The 25,737-nt window shown below is 39.1% G+C and overlaps 1 protein-coding gene across 4 annotated transcripts in view; it reads right to left on the reverse strand.

Annotated features, from left to right (window-relative positions):
• Positions 1-474: 474 nt before the first annotated feature.
• PTPRZ1 (protein tyrosine phosphatase receptor type Z1) overlaps positions 475-25,737 on the reverse strand; it is a 146,032-nt gene continuing 120,769 nt past the window's right edge. For 2 of the 4 annotated variants that reach the window (XM_064446531.1, XM_064446539.1), the window contains exons 14-29: positions 25,034-25,125; positions 21,591-21,676; positions 19,040-19,136; positions 17,502-17,584; positions 16,620-16,754; positions 14,534-14,668; positions 13,286-13,449; positions 10,866-11,001; positions 9,716-9,862; positions 7,509-7,602; positions 7,127-7,200; positions 5,971-6,099; positions 4,373-4,519; positions 3,937-4,079; positions 3,159-3,294; positions 475-1,496 (exon numbers count right to left, since the gene is read on the reverse strand). In XM_064446531.1, coding sequence (XP_064302601.1) covers positions 1,356-1,496; positions 3,159-3,294; positions 3,937-4,079; positions 4,373-4,519; positions 5,971-6,099; positions 7,127-7,200; positions 7,509-7,602; positions 9,716-9,862; positions 10,866-11,001; positions 13,286-13,449; positions 14,534-14,668; positions 16,620-16,754; positions 17,502-17,584; positions 19,040-19,136; positions 21,591-21,676; positions 25,034-25,125 — 1,939 coding nt within the window. In that variant the 3' untranslated portion in view covers positions 475-1,355. Of the gene's footprint in view, positions 1,497-3,158; positions 3,295-3,936; positions 4,080-4,372; positions 4,520-5,970; positions 6,100-7,126; positions 7,201-7,508; positions 7,603-9,715; positions 9,863-10,865; positions 11,002-12,508; positions 12,593-13,285; positions 13,450-14,533; positions 14,669-16,619; positions 16,755-17,501; positions 17,585-19,039; positions 19,137-19,301; positions 19,323-21,590; positions 21,677-25,033; positions 25,126-25,737 lie in introns of all 4 variants that reach the window. The other 2 variants (XM_064446512.1, XM_064446522.1) reach the window with 2 other exon arrangements.

Consider the following 25,737-nt stretch of genomic DNA (forward strand, 5'->3'; position numbering starts at 1 on the left):
CTTTTGCTTTGCCAAAGGAGGCAGCGAAGAGCTCAGCAGCTGAATGAATGCTCTGAAGCAAAGCCAGCATGGGGAAGTCCCACAAGTGGGCATTTAAGGCAGTTTGGAGGCCTGGGACCGCCTGTTAGCCTGTGGGTGACCTGACTGGGAGAGGCTACACCAGGAGCTAATGTGGACACTATGGGTATATCCTGATCTAGTTGAAGATGTCCCTGCTCACTGCAGGGGGGTTGGACTAGATGACCTCTAAAGGTCCCTTCCAACCCAAACCATTCTATGAGTCTATGGCTGGAAGTGGAGCAGAGATTAGATATCAAAAAGTAAGGTTTTCTAGAAGTGTCTTGAACTCACAGGTTCCACAGGAAGAGCAGCCATCTCCAGGTCAGCTTTGAGCCCTTATTCTTGTAAGTAAAAGCTCTCTTGTATGACAGTGAAGACCATTTAATGTATGTGGCAGACCACTAAGCGCAGACTGGAATATTTATATTTATTTTTGCAATGCCATAGGTAAAAACAATTTAACAATGCCAAGTACAGGTGTTATTCTCATAAAAACTTCTCATTTCAAAAGAAATTATTTCTATTTCCCACAAAAAGTTAAAATCACATGCAGCTATATGAAGGTTAATTGCTTAAGATGCACAATTATATATCAGAAGACTTTGTTAAAATAAAAACATACTGGACTACATAATTTTAACAAGGCAATTACACAGAACTAGAAAACTGACTCTGTAGTAAAATATAAAAATCTACAATTATAAATATAAATTTGGTCCATGGAATCACTACAGAAGTAGCAGTATTTACAGTAAGTACCAGATTACTATTCTAAACGTCTAATTGAAGTCTTAAAATGTTGAATGTTATGGAGAACAGTATTTTATTTACATTCTACTATAGTAAAAGTTATAGTTCTAGCAAATGTAACTTGTTATAAATACAGCAAATAAATCCAATACTAAAACCATGACATGTTTGTAATTGAGAATCCCCTAACATCTATAAATATGATAATTTTAAGTTAAAAGTAAAGCCAAAAACTAATACTGAAAAAACATACCACAATCCAATTCTTAGAAACACTGTAAAAGTCAATCAAGTTAGTCCAGACGTAACAACGTATTACAAGAAATCTTTCAAGAAAAGGCACACATTGTTAATAATAAAAGTTCTGCAGTAAAGTCATATGTAACAGAAATGACTGTTGGAGCAATGGTTGGGATCTGATTATATATAGAGAGACTGGACAGATTCCCCCCCACCCCTGAAGTATAAAACTGAAAATAATAGTGGTAAATGCCAGCTGTGACTGGTGTGATGTAGGTATGTGTGGGTTTAATTTGATGTGTTAATTAAACTAAAGATTCTAAACTTTCAGCCGCGTTTCCGTCGGGTAAAGCTGAGCCATTACTGTCCATAGATGCTGAAGGGTTTTCTTCTTGCCTTGTGCTGACAAGGCTGAGAATAGCTTTGTACAGAAACTGGTACTGTTCCTGGAGAAAAGGAGAGGATGCAGTCAGTGTGTTGTCAGAAATAATATCACTAGATTATCTTGTAACGCTGTTATTCAAAATTAATTAACAGCTGATGTGTCAGTCTGTTAATGTACTGTGCTCCACAAGTTATTGTGTTAGCAGCTTCATTAATTTTCCAGCTAATGGCTCCCCCTCTACACAATGTAAAGCACAACATTAAGGAACACAGTACGGATGGGGGAAAAAAACTATTTTAAAAGAAATACTAGGTACTAAATCTGATCCTTGTTAATGTCAATTGCGAAGTTCCCATTGACTGAATGGGGTCAGGATTTGGGTACTATTTATCTGTTGGCTTTTTTTTCATCCCTTGAATATGTTCTCATTTTTTGCCCTCTGAATTCTATCCAGGCAGGTGTGGGTTTTTTTTTTTTTTTTGTATTTGCAGGTGCTGTTTATGTTTTTGACGACCCTGCCAAGTGTAGGAAGAGAGACTTTGTGGAAAGGTTCACTGAGGAAGCCACTGCCCAGAGGGAGTGGGGGGGTCTCAGATGGGTGCAGTGGGAAATGGGGATGCCAGAAGCCAGCTGGGCTGCAGCGTGGCCTGGGAAGGGGGAAACAGCTGGATGCTCTGTGCAGGGCAGCACCTGGGGAGCGCGGGCACGGCGATGGCTGTGCTGCACCAGGTAACAGTGGATGCTCTGAAAGGCCAGAGGAATAGTTGGGTTCTAGGATGGGTATATGGGGATAAAGAATTTCTGTGATGGAAGGAGTGGGGAGCAGTAAGACAGACTAGAGTGGGGTTTGGGGTCTGGACTACTAGGTTGCACTAAGACACCTGGGGTAGAAAGAGCAATGAATTGGAAAATCTGCAGTAGGAGGTTGGGAAACTGGAAATCTGAGGTAAAGGGCCCAGTTATTTGCTGGAGGCTCCTGGGGCAAGAGGAGTGAAGGTCCTATTGGTGCTGCTGAGGTGGGAAGCCTGGGCTAGCTGGCAGGACAAGGGGTGGGCACATCTGTGAATCCTGTGCCATGTCCTGTTTTTGCTGTCAAAAATGTGAAAATGCCAAGCCTAATGTTTTGTGCTTGAAGTGTTCGCCTCATTACATCCATTGCAGCTCTACAGCAGTCAGACCTGTAGTGGTATGACCAAAGGAGGCTGATTCATAGTTTCTAATTTCTGTGATCAATTTTCATTTGTATGACACTGACTTAGTAAATAATTCTTATTTGTTATACTTTTAATTTTTTATTTTTTGTAAGCACAGTGACAGTGGTGTCAAGTGACTGTTCAACAGATCCTAAAAGATCAAAGCCCATCCTGAAATGGAAAACTAGAGTAACTATTTCATGGTCTACTTGGAGTACAAATTTATTCCTGCTGAATTAAAACCTTCCTTTACATGACACAGTGCAAATTTTATGATGATGGTGGCAGCTCTGCATATTTTCAGTATGACCACTTGATAACTATATAACAGGTTTTCACAGGAGTTACTTATTTTGGAATAAGCAGCAGGTCCACTACAGCACCTCTGGAAGACAGTTTTGATTAACTCACGCAGAAACTAAGATGCCAGTGGTTCAGTAATGTTGCCCTAAGATCTAAGCACACTGATAATACCACACATGGGCAAAAAAAAAAAAAAGAACTATGCACACATTTTGTTTACTACTTACAATGTCTGTAAAGACTCCAGGCCTCATTAAATTTATCATCTTCGCTACCTGGTAAACATCCACTGAGTTCTCATTTTCCAGTTGATGCATCAATGTTGTTAATGCACAGAAAGTGCCTGCTGTCACCCCTCCGTGCCTTTGTAAAGTAAAAAAAGAAAAAGCAAAACAAGCAAAATACACATACAAAAAAGTCTCTAGAAACGGGACTATGTTTCTAAAGCTGGAAAAAATAGAAAATCCAGGGTAAACTGATATGATTAATTTCTGTCATGTGATCTTTACTCCTCCTGAAATAGGCCTTCCCAGCAGTGCCTTAACACAACCTTCACAGCACCTGGCTACAACTTCTACAGAGTCTTTAAAAGCCAGTCTTAGCGTTATTTCCCTACAGTCCTCTACAAGCAAATCCTGAAGGCCTCAGGTCCTTCAGTGTTTCAACATTTCAGTATTTTTGGCCATTATTAAAACAGCTGGAGAAGGGTAGAACGCCTCATCTCGTCTTACTTCTTTCAGTAACAGACGATGAAGCCCTGACTGATTTCCTCTCCAGTTCCCTACTCAACAATCATCTGGAGTATCAAAATGATAGAATTGAAAAGAAACATTAAAGTGCAATAAAAGAAAAATGTTTCTCTTGTTGATGCAGCTGAAACAGAAGCAGCAGCACTGTTGTTTGGTGCAGACTTTGCGCCTTGTTTCAGTGGCTCTCACGCTAAGTGAGATGAAAGGATGGGTCTATGGAAAAACATCAAAACAAACTGAAAGCTGCAGTTCTTACTCGTCATGTACAATCATGGGTCCATCACGGTTGGATGTTTCCTCTTTGATAATGCTGATCAGTTCAAAAGTTTTACTAATAGGACTATCAGGATTTGGCCATTTTGGGCACTGAAAATGCCTCACTTCAAGAACGTAGTCATCCTAAAAGAGTGAAAAATAAACCATAAATCAATTTGGTAAAAGATTGACTGTCTTTATTCTTATCCTTCGCCATGTTCCACTCGAGTTCCAGCCACCAGCTGCAGAATCCCACTGCTGTGGAGGTTGGACTACACTATTCCCTATGTTACTGTATTACCTACAGAGGTTACTTCTTCCCTGGGTGTTTCAGGGGCATGGAATTTTATCACTCATTTACCATGGAAAATGTAACAAAATGTAGGCATTACCTTTAACAAATTAAGTCCCGGGTTACATGTTTATGGCAGTGTTACCTGTGTAGCTTCTAAAATAAAGTCTTGGATTATGAGCTTCTCCTCATTAGACAGACACTTGTGTTCTTCAGCAATCATAGTAACTTTGAAAGTCTCACAGTTTATAGGCTCATCTTTGTTTGGCCAGTATACAAATTCATCTTCAGCCTCCAGGAAAAAAAAAAGAAGCCATGAAAGTAAGTAACGTTTTCCTCTTAAACTAAAACCTAATCCAACATAAGAAATAATGAATCTTATATGTAATCAATGCAGCCAGCTAGACTTAAATTGACAAATCAAAATTCGAGTAGGATTACAAACATCATAAATGATGTTTTTCAGATATGTCTGTGGCGATCCTGACCAGCAGACCACTGTACCCCGTGGAAATATCGACCCACGTAACGGTCAATGTGCTGTGCTACGCTGTGTTGCGCTGACCACAGCCCATGGCCGCAGGATAAACTTAGCTGATGGATTGTAATGTAGGAGCCTGCAGGCAGCTCCTACTCTGTACCGATGATTACTCCACTTGCATGGCCTTGGCATTATCTGAAAGTGCAGCAATAAGTTCTCATGGGAACATCCTTTCTGTTCGACAGCAGAGATGATGAACAGAGTTGTTTCCTTTTAAGAAAATCCTATAGCAGTTTGAATGACCACAATGGGGGTAACCGTTCCATGGACGGGAGCTGCATGGCATGATGCACCTTGATCAGAGATATGTTCAATGCTGCACAGCTTGGGCTTCCCAGCATCTATCTGATGGGATGTAAGGTTATATCTATACTACCCTCCCCTTTATAGTGTTAGCGCTAGTAAATAGCATTTAAAGTGATACTTTACAGAGTCTGAGTGCCTTTTGTGCACCTCCTGGCAAAACAACCTCCCATATTACAAGGGCTAACTTAAAAAATCCATCTGTTTTATAGGAAGCGTAACATTGATAAAACATTTGTTGAGAAGAAAAAAACAAACACTGTCTTGGTTGTACATGTTTTTCCAATCATGCAAGACTCTCCAAAGCATCTGAATGGTTTTCCTCCAAACTTATTACCAAACATGATGCCTTCTCACACCACAGGATTTCTCTAAGTACCAACCTAAAAGCTCTCAAATATTTCTGCATTTTTAGTAACTGAAAAAGATATTCATTTGTTATTAAATTACACAGGCAGGATGAACACGTGAACTTCCTTTGCTGTTTAGAGTCAGATAAATCCCTGCTATCCATTTGTTTGTAACTTCAGGAGATGAGCAAAAGAAACAACTTCATATTTCTTATCCCCATACCTAATAATGGCTGAAGAAGCGATATTACAACTAAAAAGTCCTGGAGCCAAAACTAACCTTGCATAATGGTAACTTCTGCTGCATGGCTCTTTTTATAAATTATATAGGGATGATTCAATACTTTCTCATGCCAGTTGTGATCTGCCCAGACAAGGATCTCCAGATTTCCACTAGATGATTTGGGGATTTTACACTCAGTACAGTATTATTAATTTTTAATTGTATTTTGCAAAATCCAATATATTGCCTCACGTTCTGCATATTTCAAAATGGTAATACAAATAAAATTCATACATAAACCCCTAACAATCAGCCATAAAACTTACCATATTCTGGCTATCAGGCAGCATGACTATTAGCTGGGCATTATGGTCCCATATCATTCTCCAGAAATCCTTGATAGTGTGTAGTAAGGGATGCTGGGTAATAATGAATTCATTACTTTGATAGTAACCCTGCAAAGCAAAACAGACTCAGAATTGATGCTCAACTACTAACATTTAAAGGAAGTTTCTAGTGGACAGAGCCAGAAGCCTAGAAAATAAATTGCAGACTTGTGCCTTCTTTGGCTTCCTGCAAATACTAGAAGAATTTAAAACTTCCAATACAGTATTTTCCAGGTGAAAAGAATAAAATAAATTACACTGAAATAATTTTTAAAACTTCAAAAAATTTGATCAAATAAAAAAGACAAATCAGTGGAGACTTCAACAGCCAACTCAGAATGAAAACACATTAACTCATACACACATGCTAATTGTTCTACATTAGCCAGAATCCCAGAGGAGCTGGCAACCTGAAACAAATAAAAGAATACTTGAAAGGTCTGCAAAAAATCCCAAGCGGTCTCTCAATTTGTACAGATGTCCCAGATCAAGTTCTTAGCACAAAAGTGTTCCTTTGCACTAATGCACCTGATGAAGGGTTGTGCACACACAGCGCTGCAAGGAGCTTTCCCATCTCTTTCCTGAATGTCCAGGAAGTGTTTTCTCCTCCCTCTCAGCTAATAATAGGGAAAAGAGCTGAAGAAAACCCAGGGAATGAAAAGATAATGGAAAGCTGATGAGCTATGGTGCCTTGTGCTACGCCAGTTGCAAAAGCTCTGTAAGATAAGCAGGTAGGAAGGCAAACCACAGTACAGCCATTAAAAACTAACTTGTTAGTTAAAACTTCCAGTTCATCTCAAAAGATCCATCCATAGATGGCATTTAGCTTTACCAGTGTTTTAAACTATGATGGGATTTCTGGTTCTACAGACTGTTAAAATACAATTCACTTAACCAAACTTAAAACCAGTAATAACCCTAATAATACTTCCTGGGGGAAGTAACTCTCAGGCAGAGTGAATTATAGAAGAAAGGAGCTTTCAAAATCAGGACTGTGTCACCCTAGCTCGGACACATGGGTGCTCTGAAAACAGCTATACAATGGGACATGGTTTTTCACCAGTACAGTTTTCACCAGTACAGTTAACTGACTTACCATAATATAGGAGGCATTGATGTAGTCTGTCCCTTCACCAGACAGTGACGAGATACCCACTCTAGATCTTTCCACTATAAAAAAAAAGTCATGAACTAGTACAAATGTTGTGAATACTCATTTATTAGAGCAATTATCTCACATATATCTCATAGTAATGATAACACTCAACTCCGTCAATCAGGATAAAGTGTTATCCAGCCATCTATTTTGTTTTCCTATGTGTAGTATTTAAATAATTTCTTCACTAGGAGTACTTAACAGAACATTGCTCCACGCCAATGCAGATGTCTTCATTTCTTGCTGAGGAAAGATTCAAGGTCTGACCCACACAGTTCATAAACATTTTCCCACCCAGAGAAGCCTATTTGAACAAGCTTACCAGGAATGATGGATGAAGTTCGGTTCTTTTCTCTGTTACACTGTTTGAGTGCAGTTGAATAATCACACTGCTGTGTGTTAGACTGGCTCAGTAACTGAAACAATGAAGTTAAAAAAAGTCAGGTAACTGCACGAAAGCCATTCCTTCATTAGCCGCATTAAACAGAAGGGTGCATGTACTGCAGGTTAGCTGTCTCTCTTAGCTTATCTAGTTATCTGGCTAAACTATTTATCAAGTCATCAGAATCTTTTTTCTTCGTTGTTTTATCAGTTCAAATCATTCTTGAGTCCCAGGTCCATAATCATGTCTTTGAAGGAAATGCCACTTTATGTTGTTCCATATCCAGCCTCCCAGTGCTTGTTGCCATGCTGGTGTCACCTCCATTTTGTCTGCACAGCTGCTTGCGTATCTTTAAATTGTTTTGGAACACAGAAAATGTCTGTGCAAAAAAATCTGCATTGTTATACAGACAGCATAGCTCCTGATGTGAGGCATCTCTAGATATCCCTGTTATGAGCTTCCTCCTCCAAACCTGTGAGAGGAAATTAGGACTGATCCAGGGTGGGTCTCATTGACTTACCTGTTTCAAGTAATAGAATTCAAATAAACAAGAGTATGAGAAGGAACGAGTGTATATACACCACAATTAGGCACGTAATAAGTTTGGAAAGCATGTTTTTCCTAGATTTTAGTTTTTGTTTTTTTTTTTGATTGCCAGAAAAATCAGCCAGATTAATCAGAATGTTCAAAAGAATCCATAAGACTTTTCTGTGATGTTTTGGGCTGGGCATGTGTAGCTTTCAGAAGCTGTCTGCTTTGGAAAAACAGCAAACCAGGGAAGTTCCATCAAAATGCATGAGAACACATTTTTTTTTTCATCTAAAACAGCTCTTCAGTAAAACAAGACTCCACATTTTTGTTATTATTCTAATAATTTTAGCTTGCAAAGGAAAATGAGATTGAATGAGACATGTCCCTTTCTGATAATACGTCAGCTCTTAGAATTGGAGCTCTACATGGCTCTTGCAATTTGCACTGCACACTCTGTGTTTATACATATTTACATACACTGTTTGTATATATTCTGTGTTTTATTCTTTCATCTGTGTAGGAAAGGTGGGATGCTCATTTCTCCAAGCACGCCACAGCTGAGATGAGTCCCTACTTTTCCCCAGGAAAAAACAGTGCAACGCTGTTGGATCATTCAAGCCAGGACAGCAGCAAGCTGTGAAATCCTTTGGTATGTTGTTCCTATTCTGTTGTTCTGTATTGTTCATTATCTTGAAGAAGTACTAGTTACTGTGCCTTTGTGACCAAAATACTCCAGAAAAAAAATATATTGATATTTTTCATAGCCTCATTATCTACTGACATTACCTAGAGACTTATCTGCTGAAGTTTTTTACTTATGATCCAATAGCTAATTGTAGGAAGAATACACATTATCCCGTGCAGTCCTCTTTAAAATTAAAATCCTTAGAGGAAGGTTATAATAATTTACTTCCTGTTAAATCAGGGAGAGCAAATTATGTTTTGCCACATAATCTGGAAAACAGTTAAGTGTGATTTAATTCTCAAATTCATTTGAAAATGTAGGATTTTCTGTGTTTCCTCTGTAAGTGACCCACTGAGCGAGCTAGACTCCCCGTTCTCCCCATGATTCAATGAGCTGTTTCTCTCACGGATTCTGGGCTGTTACCTGGCTGGGTCTGCTCCTTCTCTGGGTGACTGAAAGTCCTGTGCATGCACACACTGATCTCCACTTCCACAAGCACCAAAGCATTCACGTAGTGCCTGCTGAGGCAAAGGCTGTCTTCTAGCCAGTGTTGTTCATTGAGGGGAAGATGTTGATTGACCAATATAGCTCATGATATTTTTGCCAGAGTGACATCTTTCCTGATTCTTGTTTTACCTTTGGGATCTTTGTGCAAAGGCACGCAGCTACCTTTTCCAAAATCTTCTAACTGGCCTAGTTCTCATGGTTTTGGTTTGTGTTTGTTTTTTTTTTCAATTCCTTGTTTACGAGTATGCAAATAATTCTTTTGTCCCAACTGACCGCATGCATTTGTTAAATTGGTCTGAATTTAGGCTCAGCAGTCAAATTTTAGATAGAGAAAGATAATGAAAGTTGTGTTGAGATACCTACTTTCAAGTCATTCAAGCTTGCAAGCCTAAAGCTTTTTGCATTACTGTCTTGGGGAGCTCACCTTGAATTGTTTCTCCAGTCTGGTCTTTCCTGTTGGTCCAGGTATCAAGAGAGCGTTAACATAGGCATGAATGTGAGTCTCAAGGACTTCTGTTTCTTTACTGAGTATTGCTTCAACCAATGCATCATGAATGAAGATGTATTGCTCCTAGGAAAATAAAACCAAACATCTGAGCTCTAATTATTTCCAGATACTCCTCCTGGACACCTCTGGCTAAGACGCCGCTTCTCATGTGGTCAGTATTTCTTTACAGCGGGCTGCTGTGGGGGAGTTTTCTCCAAAGTGATCCTCTAAAGCGAAGGCTGTCCCTCTACAGTGACACTACACATTTACAAGCACAACTGAACTACATGTGCAATGTATATATGATATAATCCCAAATCCCCACCACCTGTGGCCTCTCTTGTTCACAGAACAGTTAAAAATGCAATCATAACCTTGAGTCAAATTTTCAAGTCAGCTTGTTACGCAACTCTCCCTGCCTTTCTTGCAATAAAGTGATCGCTCCCAGTTTCTACTGCTGTCCCCTGTTTTCTCTCTCACATCCTTTGGAACAAGGGCCCATGCTGTGGTTGATTACCTTTTTTATCATTGAAAGGCACTGGGGAATCTAACCACCTGTTCTTGAAACCTGAAATAGACATTCAAATGCCCTGCTGTTGCCCTCATTGGTTTTTTCCTGGTCTTTCATGATTCTATATATAGTCTTCAGTTTAAGGCAGCTATAGATAATCTTCTGACTGAAACAGCTTTTCTCCCTACTTTTTATTGCCTTATATCAACGCTTTGATCAGGTTCAGTGAAGATCTGAACACCTGATAATGGTGTTTCCTTAAAAAATTCTATTGCAAAAATGCATGCCCTGCCAAGAAAGTGCTTCTGCAGGAAGCATGATTTATACACTTTCTCTCTTCTGAGTCCTCCCTAATAAACAGACAAGAGCCCACAGATAGGTAATTTCTAGTGGATTGCTCTAACCGAGACTAGAAGGATGTCTCTATAAAAACAAGGGAAACAAAAGGGAAAGGCCAGTCTGGTGACTGGATGCCAGTCTGTCTGGTGGTGCCAAAAAGAGGACTGTTTTTTATCTCTCCTCCTGCAAACAGAAATAGTCTGTAACAGTCTCTAGCTAAATATATTTTATTCTTACCTCAGTCTGCACCAAGTAGTTCCTTTGGGTACGTATGTGTTTTAAGAATCCAAATATGTTGACTGTCCCTTCATGCTGAATTTGCTGCAGCATGCTGTCTAACACTATGTATGTGCCTGTCCTTCCAACACCAGCACTACAAAACAAAAAATATAGTCTTGAGCCTGAAGTAAAACAATAATGAAAAGAACTGTTTCTTATACACAGCTTTTTCAAAAAAATGGTGTGTAGGGAAGATTTTCCTCTACAAATCATTTTATTATACGATATGCGTTGCTAAACTCCAGGGCTGGTAATGAAGGAAAGTCTTTTCAACTCATCTTTTTCTTTGTGCAAGAAGAAATCTAAAGATCATTTTCTCAAATGATTTAAGCTATGAATTGAAATAGAACTAAGGGGTTTCCTGCAGGCCTGCAATTTCCAGGCTTCTGCTATTCCTTAGGATACTTTGTCAAGTATTCCTAGAAAAGGTGGCGTATGTCAGCATTTAGGCACAGTTAATGTGCTCAAGTTCTTCTATGTTGAAACATGCATCACTTTAAAGGGAAAGTTGCATTATGCCACCCATTAGTGGCAAAACCACTGAAGGTACCTCTGTAAAAGAAAAAGCTTAGTGCTCTTCAGATACAGCTAAGACAGCAAGCAATGGTTGAAACATTTCTTAAAAAGGGAAGATGCAGAAGAAAGGGTTAATCAACTCACTCCTGTCATGAACTCATTTAGCATAAAATGTCTGTACTGTAAGATTAAACCCCAACTTTTTCTTTCACAAAATATCTCGGTAGGGAGTACAAGGTCAGGAGGTCGTTTTTTGCTTTCTAGTCTTATATGGGAATTAGTTGTAATTCCCCTCTAAGTGATGAGGAAACATGTATTGGCACATGTAACTTGGCAGCAACACTGTGCTGTGTCTGCACGGTTCCTTATGGGCAGATCCAAGCTCAGTCCGTACAGGCTAATTCAGTCATCTCATTTCGTCCACAGAGGTGGCACAAAGCATGGGTAGTATGAGCTCAGATTGCTGTAATAAACTGTCTAAATAAAGGTGATATAAAACTGAAAGGCCCAGGTTATTAACACACTCTTAGACACAAAAAGGTATAAAGATTACCAGACACCATCAGTACTTGCTATGAAAGACAAAACATCAAAAGTGCCAAAACAAAAAAGTGGCTAAAAAAAGTTTCATCAAGTTCATCACCTGTGTTCTCCATACAGCCTGTAAAGATAAATAAAAGTTATATTTCTAACATGACATGTCTCCTCTGAAATTCCATAGTGCACAGGGACAGGTGAACTAAAAGCTGACCAAAACTGCCTACAGGCAGAGGTAAGTTATACCTATGACCCAACAGGGAGGTCTGACTGAAGCCACACAACTTACCACTGTTCACTTTTTAAAAACTCAATTTAATTGACTTATGATGTATTGCTGATCTCTCAGCCCACTGGCATAGATCTCAGACCTGGCATTTTGGGGAAACTCTTATTTTGAACTTCCCAAGAACAGGCAGGATGTAGATAGCAGCAGAACAACCAAAATGTGGAATTTTCATTCTCCAAGCTAAAAACAGATTTCAGTCAGATTAGATCATCCCAGAAATAAAATATCTTCATTTGCAGCATTTGTGAGGCGACTTTACCTGTTGGCTTCCTCAGAGTCAGCTCCAGAAGGACAGAATTCATGAGGAGGTTCTCTTTCCAAATGTTCCATCAAAGGTGAAGTACTACAGTGGAAAACCAGAACCTGCTTATATATTTTACAATAACCCGGTCCTTCACGGGCATTGTGAAGTCATTCCAGGCCCTACAAGCCCTTTTTAACCAATTTTCCCTGAGCTGCCCAGTTTTAGTGAGCACTGACAGAACACCTGCCTGCACACTGCGGCACATGCAGACCTCAAACCGTTCCCCAGAATGCTCCTCCATTGCAAATGACTGCTAGAGCGCAGAGTAATGTTAAAAACAGCAGAGTTGTAGTTCAGCCAGGAATAGAGTGAGTCTTCTTTTGTGGACAGAGCTCCTCTTAGGATTACAGAGTATCCCTGCACCAAAGAAAGCATGAGCCAAAAACATCCTAACGATATATTTGCAGAAATGAAACAATTGCTGCTATATATATCTCGTAAGCTTATAGCAACCAAGAGAGTAGTATAAAAGTGTGCAAAGAAGTAAAAAGAAAGCGTTTTTGCAAAAAAAGGAACATAGTGCAGAGCAGCATCATCTTGTTTATACAGATTTACAGAAGTGGCACAGACAGTTGATTAGTTGGCCTTACCAAGGACAGAAATATCAGCGAAGAAATTAATCTTATTCCATCAGGAATTGTTAAATGTGAAATTTTGCTTAACCCACCACTGAAAATTTTTTTTTTCTGCAAAACAAAAGCGGAGTGAACCTTACAGCGGTAAAAACCACACCTGCAATGAACCACAACAGGCCCGACAGCGTGACGCTTGGCATGCGATGCCTTCCGCACGAAGGTGAGCACGGGCAGCGTGTATTCTGGGACACCCATGTCAGGCCACTGCGTATAATGGTACTGAGTTACTATACGTCCACTAGACCTCCCTTTCTGGGAACCCTGCAACAGAAAAATAATTCCATATGTAAGCAGCCCGTATCTGAATGGCAGCTCTTCATAATTTTATTTCCGTACCTGATAGTCTTGAATTAGTACTGTCCCTATTTAGTACATAGCATGCCACCTAGCTCTGAATATTTCAGCTTTCAAAGAGAAGAGTAAGGGCCTGTGCTTCTGTCCTATCAGCTTGCACTTTGACTGGAAAAAAGACCTGGCACTGTCCCTTAGAAAGCCATAGAGAAAGGCTAAGAGCACTGGAGGGAAAACAAATTACAGCTGCTCTCAAGAGTCACCACCTATTTCTTCACCTGGCTCCTCTGCTGGGTGGACAGAAAGGGTAGGATTCACCTCACTCAGCTTTAGAGATCTACAAGGGAAGTAGCCTTGCATAGGCTGCTTTTCTAAGCTCCCTCCCTCAACGGCAACTCAGAAGCAGGGACACCAGAGAGCAGGTCAACTCATTTGAAGATGGGTTCCTAAAACAGGCAGAGTCAATATCTTGGCCGTAAGTGTACTTTAGCCGTTAATTGTACAGGGAGGCTGAGAGACTAGATGTCTAACGTTTAGGTGGCTGAAATAACTTAAGCTTTCAGAATGCCCCTCAAAGTAGCCAATATCACACTGTTGAGCTGAGAGCGTGCTGGTTCTGATTACAGTAAATGAAGGTGTGGATTCACCTGTTTTGCAGGAGGGTAAAAATTCAGCCCTTAAAAAGGAAGACTGAGAGCTGAGGTGGATGATTTAATTCATATCACATTTTCTACTATCTGCTCGCTTTCTGAAAATGTACCTTCCTGCTCACCAGGCAGGCAAAGTCCAAATCATCTCTCCAGTGTGATCACAGCCTTTCTGGTCCTACATCTGGATGGTCCTACAACACACCAGTACTAGAGGCCAGTATCTTCTCAATTTGTTGATCTGGTCAAATTAATTCTGAAGTTGATGAACATCTTGGCTGGCTGAGACCTACAGGATTCATCTTTACCTATACAACAGAAAAGAGCTTCCAACTGCCTTAAAAAATATTCTGAGCAACTTTTAACATTCCCTTTTGCCCAAATTATGTTTTCAGGTTGCCACAAACCTTTTTGATCTTGGTGTTTCTGAGAGTGAAAGTCCTCACAGTATAATAGGCAAGTACATGAACACTCTTCTGAGTAATCAAGAAGTTCCCATATTCTTCACTACCTTCGGTAGGCCAGTACTGGTCACATTTTCTCTGTTAGAAAGTGGATAAAAAGCAGAGAAAAAGAGAAAGAAAACAAGGTGTCAAACTAGCAAGCTGAAATGTTCAATTTTAAGTGCACGGTCAACCACAAAAACATGCAGGGACTCTGAATATACCCAGTTCATAATAGACATGATCTTCAGAAAAAGAGAACAAACGCTGTAAAGGAAGATGGCTGTGAAAAGATGAACTTAGTTGGAATACTCTGAAAAGACGTTTAAATCATACTGTCAGAGTTAAAGGGCTCTAATATTGTGGAACTTGCCATTCTATAGGCACTCTAAAATCTAAAGAACATAACGAATAATATATAGGTAAAATAGGAATGCATTCAAGTCATTAGAATTGCAGAATTACAGAATCACAGAATGGTAGGGGTTGGAAGGGACCTCTGGAGATCATATCATCCAACCCCCCTGCTTGAGCAGGGACACCCAGAGCAGGGGGCACAGGAATTCATCCAGGTGCGTTTTGATTGTCTCCAAGGAAGGAGACTCCACAACCTCCCTGGGCAGCCTGTGCCACTGCTCTGGCACCCTCACAGGAAAGAAGTTTTTTCTCATGTTTAGCTGGAACCTCCTGTGTTCCAACTTGTGCCCGTTGCCCCTTGGCCTGTCATTGGGCACCACTGAAAAGAGTCCCAGTGCCATCATCCTGACATCCACCCTTTAGATATTTATGGATATTGATGAAATCCCCCCTCAGTCTTCTCTTCTCCAGGCTGAACAAACCCAGGTCTCTATGTAGCTCTCCGCTGGACTTGCTCAAGCAGTTCCACATCCTTCTTAAACTGGGGGGCCCAAAACTGGACACAGCACTCCAAATGTGGTCTCACTGGGGCAGAGTAGAGGGGGAGGATAACCTCTCTCGATCTGCTGGCCACACTCCTTTTAATGCATCCCAGGATACCGTTGGCCTTATTGGCCACAAGGGCACATTGCTGGCTCAGGGTCAGCTTGCTGTCCACCAGCACTCCCAGGTCCTTCTCAGCGGAACTGCTTTCCAGCAGGTCAAGCCCCAATGCGAGTTGTATGTGGTTTTTGGTTAGTTGACTATGCGCAGAGTATACTAATATCTCAATAGCAAGGGCACGAGTGAGCTTGTGTGTGGCCAGAATATACAGTAGAGAGCTGTGATGTCCAGCCTTTTGTTTGGTTAGCCTTCTCTAGGAGAACTAGAAGAGTAGATGTTTATAGCATGTATTATAAATGAAGTGGTACTCCAGTGCGGCCCTCGCCTGCATTTGCTGTGTCCGTATCATCTGACAGATGCTTAATAGGTCATATGACAAGATTTACATGCATTTTAGACATTGCTGCCGGTATGTGGCAAGTGTGATGCAATGCCTGCCTCTTCAGGTGACGCCAGGGTACATGCATGCTCCCGTCACATAACCAGAGAAACACACATCCTGTGGTGGGGTTTGACCTCATTTTGTCTCACTGGACAAACGTGTATCTAGTAATGTAGTAGGAAAGGAACTGCGGGTCCCATGGGATGTCAACAAGGAGCTGCCAGTGAACAGCCAGAAGAATTCACCTGAACTACGGCCTTCTCCTTTCCAGGGTCTAAGGCATCCCTGAGAAAGACAATGACGGAGAGCAGATTGATAGCAGAATATGGCACAAGGTCCAGAGTCTTGCCACTCCTAATTATATACATGAAGTCTTTTTTTCAGTAGAAGACAATTTTCTTTTGTAGTTAGAACATGGCATTTTCAAGACCTGTTGTTGACAGTCGAGTTTAAATGTTTTCTTTAGTTTCATACTACAAATCCTCAACTTTATACTTCTATAGCCAATCCTAGTAGAAGCAACTACTACAAACTACTGCTTTTTGCTCAATAAATGCCTAAACCAGATTTTTAAAAGAGAGAAAGGAGTCTGCTACAGGTACATCTATCAACATCAGAGAAATAAATAATAGTCAAAGGTACTCATACCCTTCCTTTCTCAACGAGATTAGTTATCATCACAATAACTTCTACGTTATGTTCCCATATCATTCTCCAGAAATCTTCTGCTGTCGATTTTAGTGGCCCTTGAGCTGCAATGTAGGCTTTTGGCTTGTTGTAGCCCTAAATTGAAACATAACAAATGACACTTGTCAAATCACAGTCGTCAAGCAAAAGGAGGTTGGGAGGAGTACATGACATTTTATGTATCTATTTTTAAAGAATCTCAAAAGCTTTTAAGTACTTTTGAATTTATAACTGTCCAAATCACAGAAACCCTGTGGTACCAGATGACATGTGAATGTAACTGTTATGTCAATATTTATCATTCCAACAAATAGGATATATGTTCAAGTGCCCCATGTTCCAGCAGAATGTTGACATGATAGTGATTATGAGACATCTGTTATGGTAGTGGTTTAAAAAATGAATCAAGATCATTCACATGTAAATTACTAGGTAACAAAACCTGAATAAATGGTACCTCGGTGAGGCTCTCAGCCAAATGGCATCTTCCTCTCATGAGATTCTCAGACAGAAGAATTAACCACTTACCAAAAATGTATAAAAGAACAAACATTCAGATGCTAAATGCTTCTGAAACGACTCAGATGTGACAGGATGTTTTGGTTTCATACAGCTCTTCATTAAGCTGCAGCTGCTACAATGTCAAGATGGATTCAAGAAAGAATTGGACTTTTACCTGCACCTTAACTTTGCAGGCTTAACTTCGATGATTAAAGTTTTTTAAAAAAATTCTGTAATGTTGTGATACTATTTTTTTAAATTAAGTTTATTCACCTCCATACAACAGTTTTTACAGAAAAGGCCGACAGATGAATAGGCTGGCAGATAGAAAATGGCACTTACATCAACGTAGTTGGCATTAATGTAATCAGTCAGTTTTCCATCCTTTTCTGCAAGCTGTGCTAATTTAACCCTAGTATGATCATCTGTAGTAAAACAAGGGAGAAAATAAGCATAGTTTTCTACAAGAATTCTATTCTTTCTATAAGACATCTTTTTAAAAAATATTGAAATGGATTTTTACAATACATAGGACTAATGCAGTGACAATTACATATACAAACATCCTATGCTTAGGAATTAATCAGATTCAAAACTCTAGTTTGCAGAAAAATAAACTAATGGATCCAAGGATTCAAGGGATTCAGAATTTAGTTGCCTGAAGAGCATCACCTGGAGTCATTTTAGGCACTGTGACATATTTTCCTACAGCCTCCAGCTGCTGCTTGTGAAGGGATATGGGTCTTCTGTAAGTCCTGTGTCACGACTGCCAAGCCTGCACAGTGGGATGTCTCAAATGACAGTCAGCACCAGTGTTAAGGCACATTAATTCCAAGTTAAAAAGCAGAGACTAGAGAGCAATGAGACCTTGGAGAAGCTGGTCAGCAGTGGTTACCTCAGGGAGGGATGGAGCTTTCTGTAGCCTGCACTGATTATAAGGACTAGAGACTTCACTCAGTTGCACCGGGCAATTCTTGCTACCTGAGCTGCCCTAAGCTGCTTGTGCATTGCCCTTTGATAAAAAAGCCACTGGGTTAGCACCTTTTGTACGACCAGGTACAAACACAAAGTGGCAGAGGAAAATCCCTGACTTTCCATCCCTCTAGAGGTATCTTCAGCCAGGTGGAACAGATTTCTTGCTGCTGGTTTACATTGTCTTCTGGACTGATTCTGTCTCTTTTTCTATTAACCTATTTCTGTTAGTGACACTGAATGCTGACCTTATATTTAATTTAGAGCTTCTTGTTATCAGACAAAGTTGAAATACTATAGAGAATTAAGAAAAATATATTAAGCCACCAAAATGATCAAGAGCCCAGAGGCAATAGCTTCAAAGAGAGATTAACAAGACTGAATAGATGTGTTTCAGAAAGAAAAATCTGGGATAGTGAAGAAGGGCAATGCAATGGGAAAACAAGCGTCCTGGCTAATGAAGCTGATCTATTACATTGTGGCAGGGCACAACACAACATAAAACCAGTACATTTGTATTATATGACAGTAAATATATCCAGGGATTGGGAAGTTCCTAGAGAGGATAAATCATCATTATTCCAGATCAAAGATGGATTAATTTTGGCAATCAAAACACAGCTTCTTTGGCTTTATAATGGCATTATAATGAAATCTCCCAACTGCCTTTGGGTCATCACAGAAGACACAAATATGTCTTGCTAACACATATTCATCCAAGCAGCAGAATGCCAGAGGACTAACCGGAAGAGATGTGAATTCTCATGCTACTCCTCTCCCAGCATTTTGCTGAACAGTAGCCAGAGCTTTTAGTGTAGAGGTATTTTGTTTCCCCTCTAATAGCATATAAATCTCCACTTGTCTATACTTATTTCTTAAACAAAACACCAAGTGATGCATTTACTTACAAGCAACAATGTTTATGTATCGATTCTTATTCTTGTTGTCGGGGTGATTAGAGCTGTCTGATGTAATACCTAGATCTACAGTACAGCTCTGGATTTCCTGAAACAAAAAATGTATGTCATACTTTAGTAAGTATTAAGATACATAAAATGTCTTAAAATACAGTAAGTCAGCACCAAAAGAACCACAACCTTATACCCAATTATCTTATGATATTTTACAACTACTTCATTGCTAAAAAAATGCAGTGAAATAATTCCTTACCTGATAAAACTCTTTCAGTGTCTAATGAGGGAATGAATGCAAAAAAAGTAAAAAAAATCAAATTCCACAGCACAGAACAAATGGATAAAAGTGTTTATATAAATTACAGTTACTATATGGAAAACAGTTATGGTCATGCAATATATGTCTCCATAATAACAATAAAGCTGAATATTTTGACATAACTCTTAAAGGAAACAAGAGGTAATTTTCCTGTTAAAATACTGGCATCGGTTTTCTTATCTTTAATGTTAGACCGTGGGCCGGTGAAAGCTTATACATATGAGCAACATCACTGACTTTAGCCAGATTATCTACATATTTAACTGTTCATTGGATTTGTTATTGGTCCTTATAACTGCATTAGTTTCTCTGTGGAATGGTTTTGCTCTCTTTGCAATCAGCTGCAAAACCTCCCCTGGAGCAGGGCAGCGTGCGGCTCAGCCTCGTGGTGCTCTGGTGAAGGACAGCATCACAGCCCTCAGTCTCCCAGCAGTTTCTCAGTGAACCCAATGTTTTATAAAGAGAGAAGCAGGCCTGAGAAAGACAGGCACAAAGGCCATAAAACCCACAAAATTAATTTCTTTTATTTTATTGATTACTTCAACTGACAGGAAACTCAAGCATTTATAAGGTCCATGCTGTTAAGTAGGAAGTAAGCTGTTGTGACTAAAGGTACTATAATAATGTTTCCCAACACTTTTTAGGATTTATTTTACTATTAATTACCTTTACCCTCAGCTATTTAAGTATGTATATGAAAACTGTTTACCAGCCTGGAAATTAGATTTTAAATCTAAGTTGTTTTACAGTAATATAAATAAAAATCCTGAACCAGCCCTGTACTCTCCTCTCCAAATGTTTGCTGACTCTGCAAAACCAGTGACTGTATTTCAATTTTTTTCCATATATTCTAAGTTTTTTTTCAGCAGAGAAAGGCTGGAAACTAATCCTGGAGTAGTCTGTAAAGCCAAAAAGGATCTCCACGAAATTATAAGGACACTGAGTTTTTTGTAATAGTTAAAACAAGCATGAAATATTTCAGATGGGATAGGTGTGACTCAGTGAGATGCAGCGTATTTGGTCTCTGGATCACTGCTGTAATTTAGGAAAAGAACAATTTAGGATGAACAATTTGATTTCTGTATTGCTGTCCTCACTAATGGTTACTTTTGTATTTACACAGTCCTTCAACATCTGCTCTTATTAACAGCCAGACTAGCTGGAGCCCAGTCCTGTCAGTGCATATGCATGTGGGTAACACATGAACATGTACTGGACATTCACAAGCATTTACAAGTTTGGGCCCTCAGTCAGATGGGTATTCTGAATGTTAAATTAATTGGGAGAAGAAAGTCTGGTGAAGAAGGTCAGGTGAATGACATGGAATTTTTGGTCCATTAGATCACAACACATTGGCCATGGAAACGAAAGCAAAAACAAAAGATGCAAAACTATTAATTTCTTGACTTTCAGTATTGTTGTTTCTGCAGCAGGAATATTACTACCATATTTTAAATGAATAGAGATCAATTAAAAGACTCGTTTCCATCTCAGCTGACTGATTTTGTTAAAAATCACTTGCCAAGAATTTTAATAGCACAGCTTGAATTACAGAGTTTGCGTTTATAATGTTTATTTTATGTGACTTAAGTTAGAACATATCTATCTTTAAATTGCTTCTAATACATACGAATGTGAAAAACAGTGAAGTTCATTAGCTACATAAGGTGACAGTGATGTTATATGATGAGAGCATATGTTTCAAAGTTTTGAAATATCCCTTATGAACCATATATTTTAGGAAAGGAACAGTAAAGCTTTCACTACCACATATGAAGACTACATTAGCTCCCCTGTTAATCAGAAGTCTTGCCACATGTACTCATAATCACTCCCATATTTTTTTTCTCTGTTAATGGAACAAGCAAATGCGGGTAGCTTCTGCAAAATTCAGTTGGCATTAGTGTTGGAAAAGGATTAGATCTACAACTGTATCTGTTAAACCATACAGATTGCATTATCTTTGCATACTTTATACACACAATCATTGAGTATTTATAACAGTGATAAACATTCCCATTTGCATCCCAGTCCCGTTAGTTTTCATAGATCTCCCTAGTCTTTCTTCATATACAATCCTTACTGGGCTCACAGTGCTCATGTTGACATGCACTTATGAAACTGGTCCCCAAGTCAGAACATAATGCCCAGTTCTTTGTTTCCAGGCATTTAAACTTAACATTATTTGTATGTGCTAAGAAGAAAGATGACGTCATAGAGCCATACCTCAAATTCTTCAGAAAAACCATTACTTGCATGTAAATCTGCAACATGTTTTGGAAAATGCTTTATTGGAATTGCTCCAACATCATCTTAGGGGTGGGAAAAGACAAAAAATATATTTATGAAGAATAAAAAGCCAGTGACATATAAAGAAGTTTTTATGTAGGCAATCCACACAACACCCTGAAATAAAATTTTCAGCATGAACTTTGGAAATACAACTCCCACAAAAATAAGAACAGTCTTTAACACCATTAACATTTCTAAAACCATTCTCTAACAATTACACATTTCTAAATGACTATTCGGAAAGAAGATACAGAAAATGCCTTGCTAGGCCTTGCTCTGTCTTTAAGCCCCCAAAATCAAGGTGACAATTCTGCAAGATGCTGAGCTTGTCTGTAAACTAAAGAGCACTCAGAACTACCGTGAAGTCAGGGTGATATGTGAGGATTAGCAGTTTGCTACAAGATGTTCAATGGGAGAGGGTAGGAGCAGAGCTCTGAATAATAACTGGTAAAAAAAGAATGATCAGGCAGAGGAGTCTGGGTGCTTTAGGCTGATTAGTGTTGCACCGGGGCTCTGGTGCAGTACATGGACTAGCCGCGGAGTCCCAAGCCTACTAAATTAATGCAGTATTACGCCAGTAGTACAATTTTAACTGATGTGTTGCATGTTTGCGTTGGCATCCAAAGGAAACAACAACTAATTTTCATCTTTTACTGCATGAGTGAGTACTTCCAGTAGGGATTTTCCCCCCGTTCTCCCCAGGATTCTATGATTACCTATTGATAATAATCTTATGTGTCGTCCCGGGAGTATTGACTGCAAATTTTCATATCAGGCTATATACCTCAAGTTTTAAGTACAAGATTTAAGTTTAAGACTTTCTGGATACCCACAGACAGTAGCTGCATTCTCAACCAAGAAATGTGATTCATGCAACTTCTGGGTTGTGATTCTGAGGCTGAATTTTCCATCTGATGTTTATATTTCAGGACATCTCTTTTTTACCTTATACAAATATAGAAAAGCACTCTTGTGTAGAACATTCATTAGAGATCATGTCAAAAACCGTTGCTTCTTTTAATCTTCTCTTTCCTGCAAATACGCTATGTAAACAAAGTCATCTGTTCTGTTAATTACCTGTTAAAGGATGACATTATTTCAGCTAGTTTTCGTTCTGAAGAATAATAACTTTTTTTTAAAAGCCTTTCATGGATTAAAAATATGTTTATTTCACAATTTGTAATTTTATCACTGTTTCATGTGAGAAAGAAATATCAAAAACGTTGAACAAGGACCTGTTATTTACATCAACAGATGTTCAGCATTTAGGCCACCTAATAGTTTTAGCTTTCAGTTATGAAGAATTTGTTGATTTGTATTGAGATCCATCTGGTCTTCCGCTTACATGAATGAATCTGAATACAAAAAGTGAATTTATCCAGTCAAGCCTAAGAGAAGCTAAACAAATTTGTAACACTATCTTCACACTTCAGAGATGAAACCTGGCATAAAGCATTTATTCTAATGATATGCAAACACAAAAACAGAAGGGAAGGTAGATGATCCTAAGGGTAAGGACAGTAAGGGAGAAAGAGATCTCAGGTTTGGTGTAATTACTGCTTTATTTCCTCGACAGTGCTAATCTCCCAATTCAATCGCTTCTGACTCCAGGAATATATTTCATATCTGGATGGCAGGTATCACTTGAAACTACTTAAAGATTGATAGTGGGTCCTAATATTACCCTGTAATTCATTATTTGTTCTGAACGCGTCTTTGGATTACGCTGTGAAGTGCCAGGGCATTTTCTGTGAAAAGCTGCAGTTATCCTCTCTCTGCCAATGAAGCCCCACGAAAGAAAAATTTAATATATAATGAGATCTGTGGAGTGTGCTTTTAGTCATAGTTATAATAAAAAATTAAACTTAGCAGTTTAATTTAAAAATGCTCTTCCTGCTCTGTGCTCTTTGCCAGTATTATACCATGGTTAGTCTCAATTGCTGTAAAATTACACTGCTGAAACACTTGTGCAACAGAAAACACAAAAACTGCTCACTTGACATCTGTTGCACACAAAATAAACCAAAAATATTGCCTCAGTGCTTGCAGCTTTTTCCACAAAATATTTTATGTATCTTTCAGTCACTTAGAAACACTTTTCTCTTTAAGTTAATATTATCAGTATTTCAGAAAGAAAACCTCCAGCATCCAAACACATATTTTAAGCACTCAGAATAACTTTAAGTGCAATTCTGTCTTATGACAAAGGAAAACACTGTCTCCCTGAGGTGAGCTGGTCAGGAAAAATTGCAAGAAAATTATACAGTTGTACTGTAATATAGTTAATAATAGAGAGTAAGAGCAGAGATTTCCTATAATGATTGGCACTTGACATTCATCTATAATCACATGTTTTCTGAAATCAAGCTATACCCCTGCCTATTAACCATACAGAGAGAGGTTATGCATCGTCTAACAATAGCATTCAATACAAGAGGCATTTAAAGATGCCTACAATTCAGTTACAACAGAAGTCTAATGTTTGGGATTTGTTTAATTACATGTGTTTACTAGTTATGTACATAAGGGGTGATTTTGCTTCCCTTAGTCACTCCAAGGGAAGCCCTCCCCCTGCGTAACAGCACAGTTTGCAAAGGCATTACTTGTGGAACAAGGTATCCTTTTCTCATGTGTGAAAATGTGGCTCAGGATCTGCTGCAAAATTAATCTATTTAAGGTACTTTTCATTCTACTCAGACTGAAAAAGCTGGAAGGGCTGCATGTGCTCTTCTGATACTCTTTGAGAAGGAAAGAAAGAAACAGTTTCTCCAAATAACTGTGGTGGATACGGAACCAGAAGATGCTAATAATATTCTGCACTTGCGTATCATTTTTATGAGAGGCTCACACAGAACTTTACCAGTAGTAAATACACTAGTAAAATCTATCAGTTAAAGAAAACATTGTAATTGCAAATAAAATGCAGATAGATGAGGCATATATTGTTCCTGCTGGTAAAAAGAATAGGTCATGATCCATACAAATGTGACAAATTCAATTAGAGGAAGAAATACAGCAGACTATGTTGCTGGTGCAATCCTCTGCTTTATGACAATGAACTAGAGCTATTTTGTGTAGCTCAGATGGCTACACTAGAAGCCATTTCTAGTGAGGCTACATTCAAATGGCTAGAAGACACAGCGTACCTTTGAGACAACTCTATAAGGTGAGGATATTTCTCTTCTGTGTTACCTACAGGAGAAAATGTTAGTAACACTAGTCTCTGCCTCCATCAAGTGCATCTGGGTTTATTAGTACAACAGGGTACAAATTTCTGGTTTACAGATGTTACAGTATGTGAAGAATTCATATGACACGTACAAGGCAGCATTTTCCAACAGCTAACACCAATCCACAGAACAGTTGACAAAAAATACCTGAGACTGGGAAGATTGGAGCTGGGGGAGCAGAAATCACTCGAGGTGATGTATTATCTTCTAAATAAAAGTGAGCAGTCTGGAAACATTTCCTAGAGAGGAAGAAACATACATAAATATTGCAAAAATTAAAACATTTTCTGAGACCTTTTGGAATTCTGGCGTTACTGAGTAAGAAAGAAATCACGGTTTTGAAAACCAGCTTTCATGGAATGTCAAATACTACTACTAAAATATAAATATTCCCCCAATACCCCCCCAAATTATGCATACAGCTTGAAGATCCTACATTAACTCAGCATAATACACAGTCCATGCATCTTTACCTATACCAGAGGCAGAAGACAGAGCACATATCAGACATAGTGAAAGCTGAAAGAGGAACTCTGCATCAGGAGCTACCGAGGATGCTGCACAACAACTCCAAGTATAAAAAAAAGCCATTGTCTTCCTCGCTTATCCAAATTCGCACACATAATTCCTGTTCCCTTTCATGTGATTATGCTAGCCAGAAGATGGAGCAGTGTACGAGATCAATTCTGGTAATTCATCGCTAGATCCTACTGCAGACACGGAAATGCAATAAAAGGCAACATGCCCTGTAACAGACAAAACAGCGGCTCTGGAACTACTATGACTGGGACTAAACAATTTTTTTCATAATGTAATTGCAACACTGAGGGACACCTTAATCAAGGCGGGCT

The sequence above is a fragment of the Phalacrocorax carbo genome, chromosome 1 (genome assembly GCF_963921805.1).
Source record: "Phalacrocorax carbo chromosome 1, bPhaCar2.1, whole genome shotgun sequence".
NCBI classification, from domain to species: domain Eukaryota; kingdom Metazoa; phylum Chordata; class Aves; order Suliformes; family Phalacrocoracidae; genus Phalacrocorax; species Phalacrocorax carbo.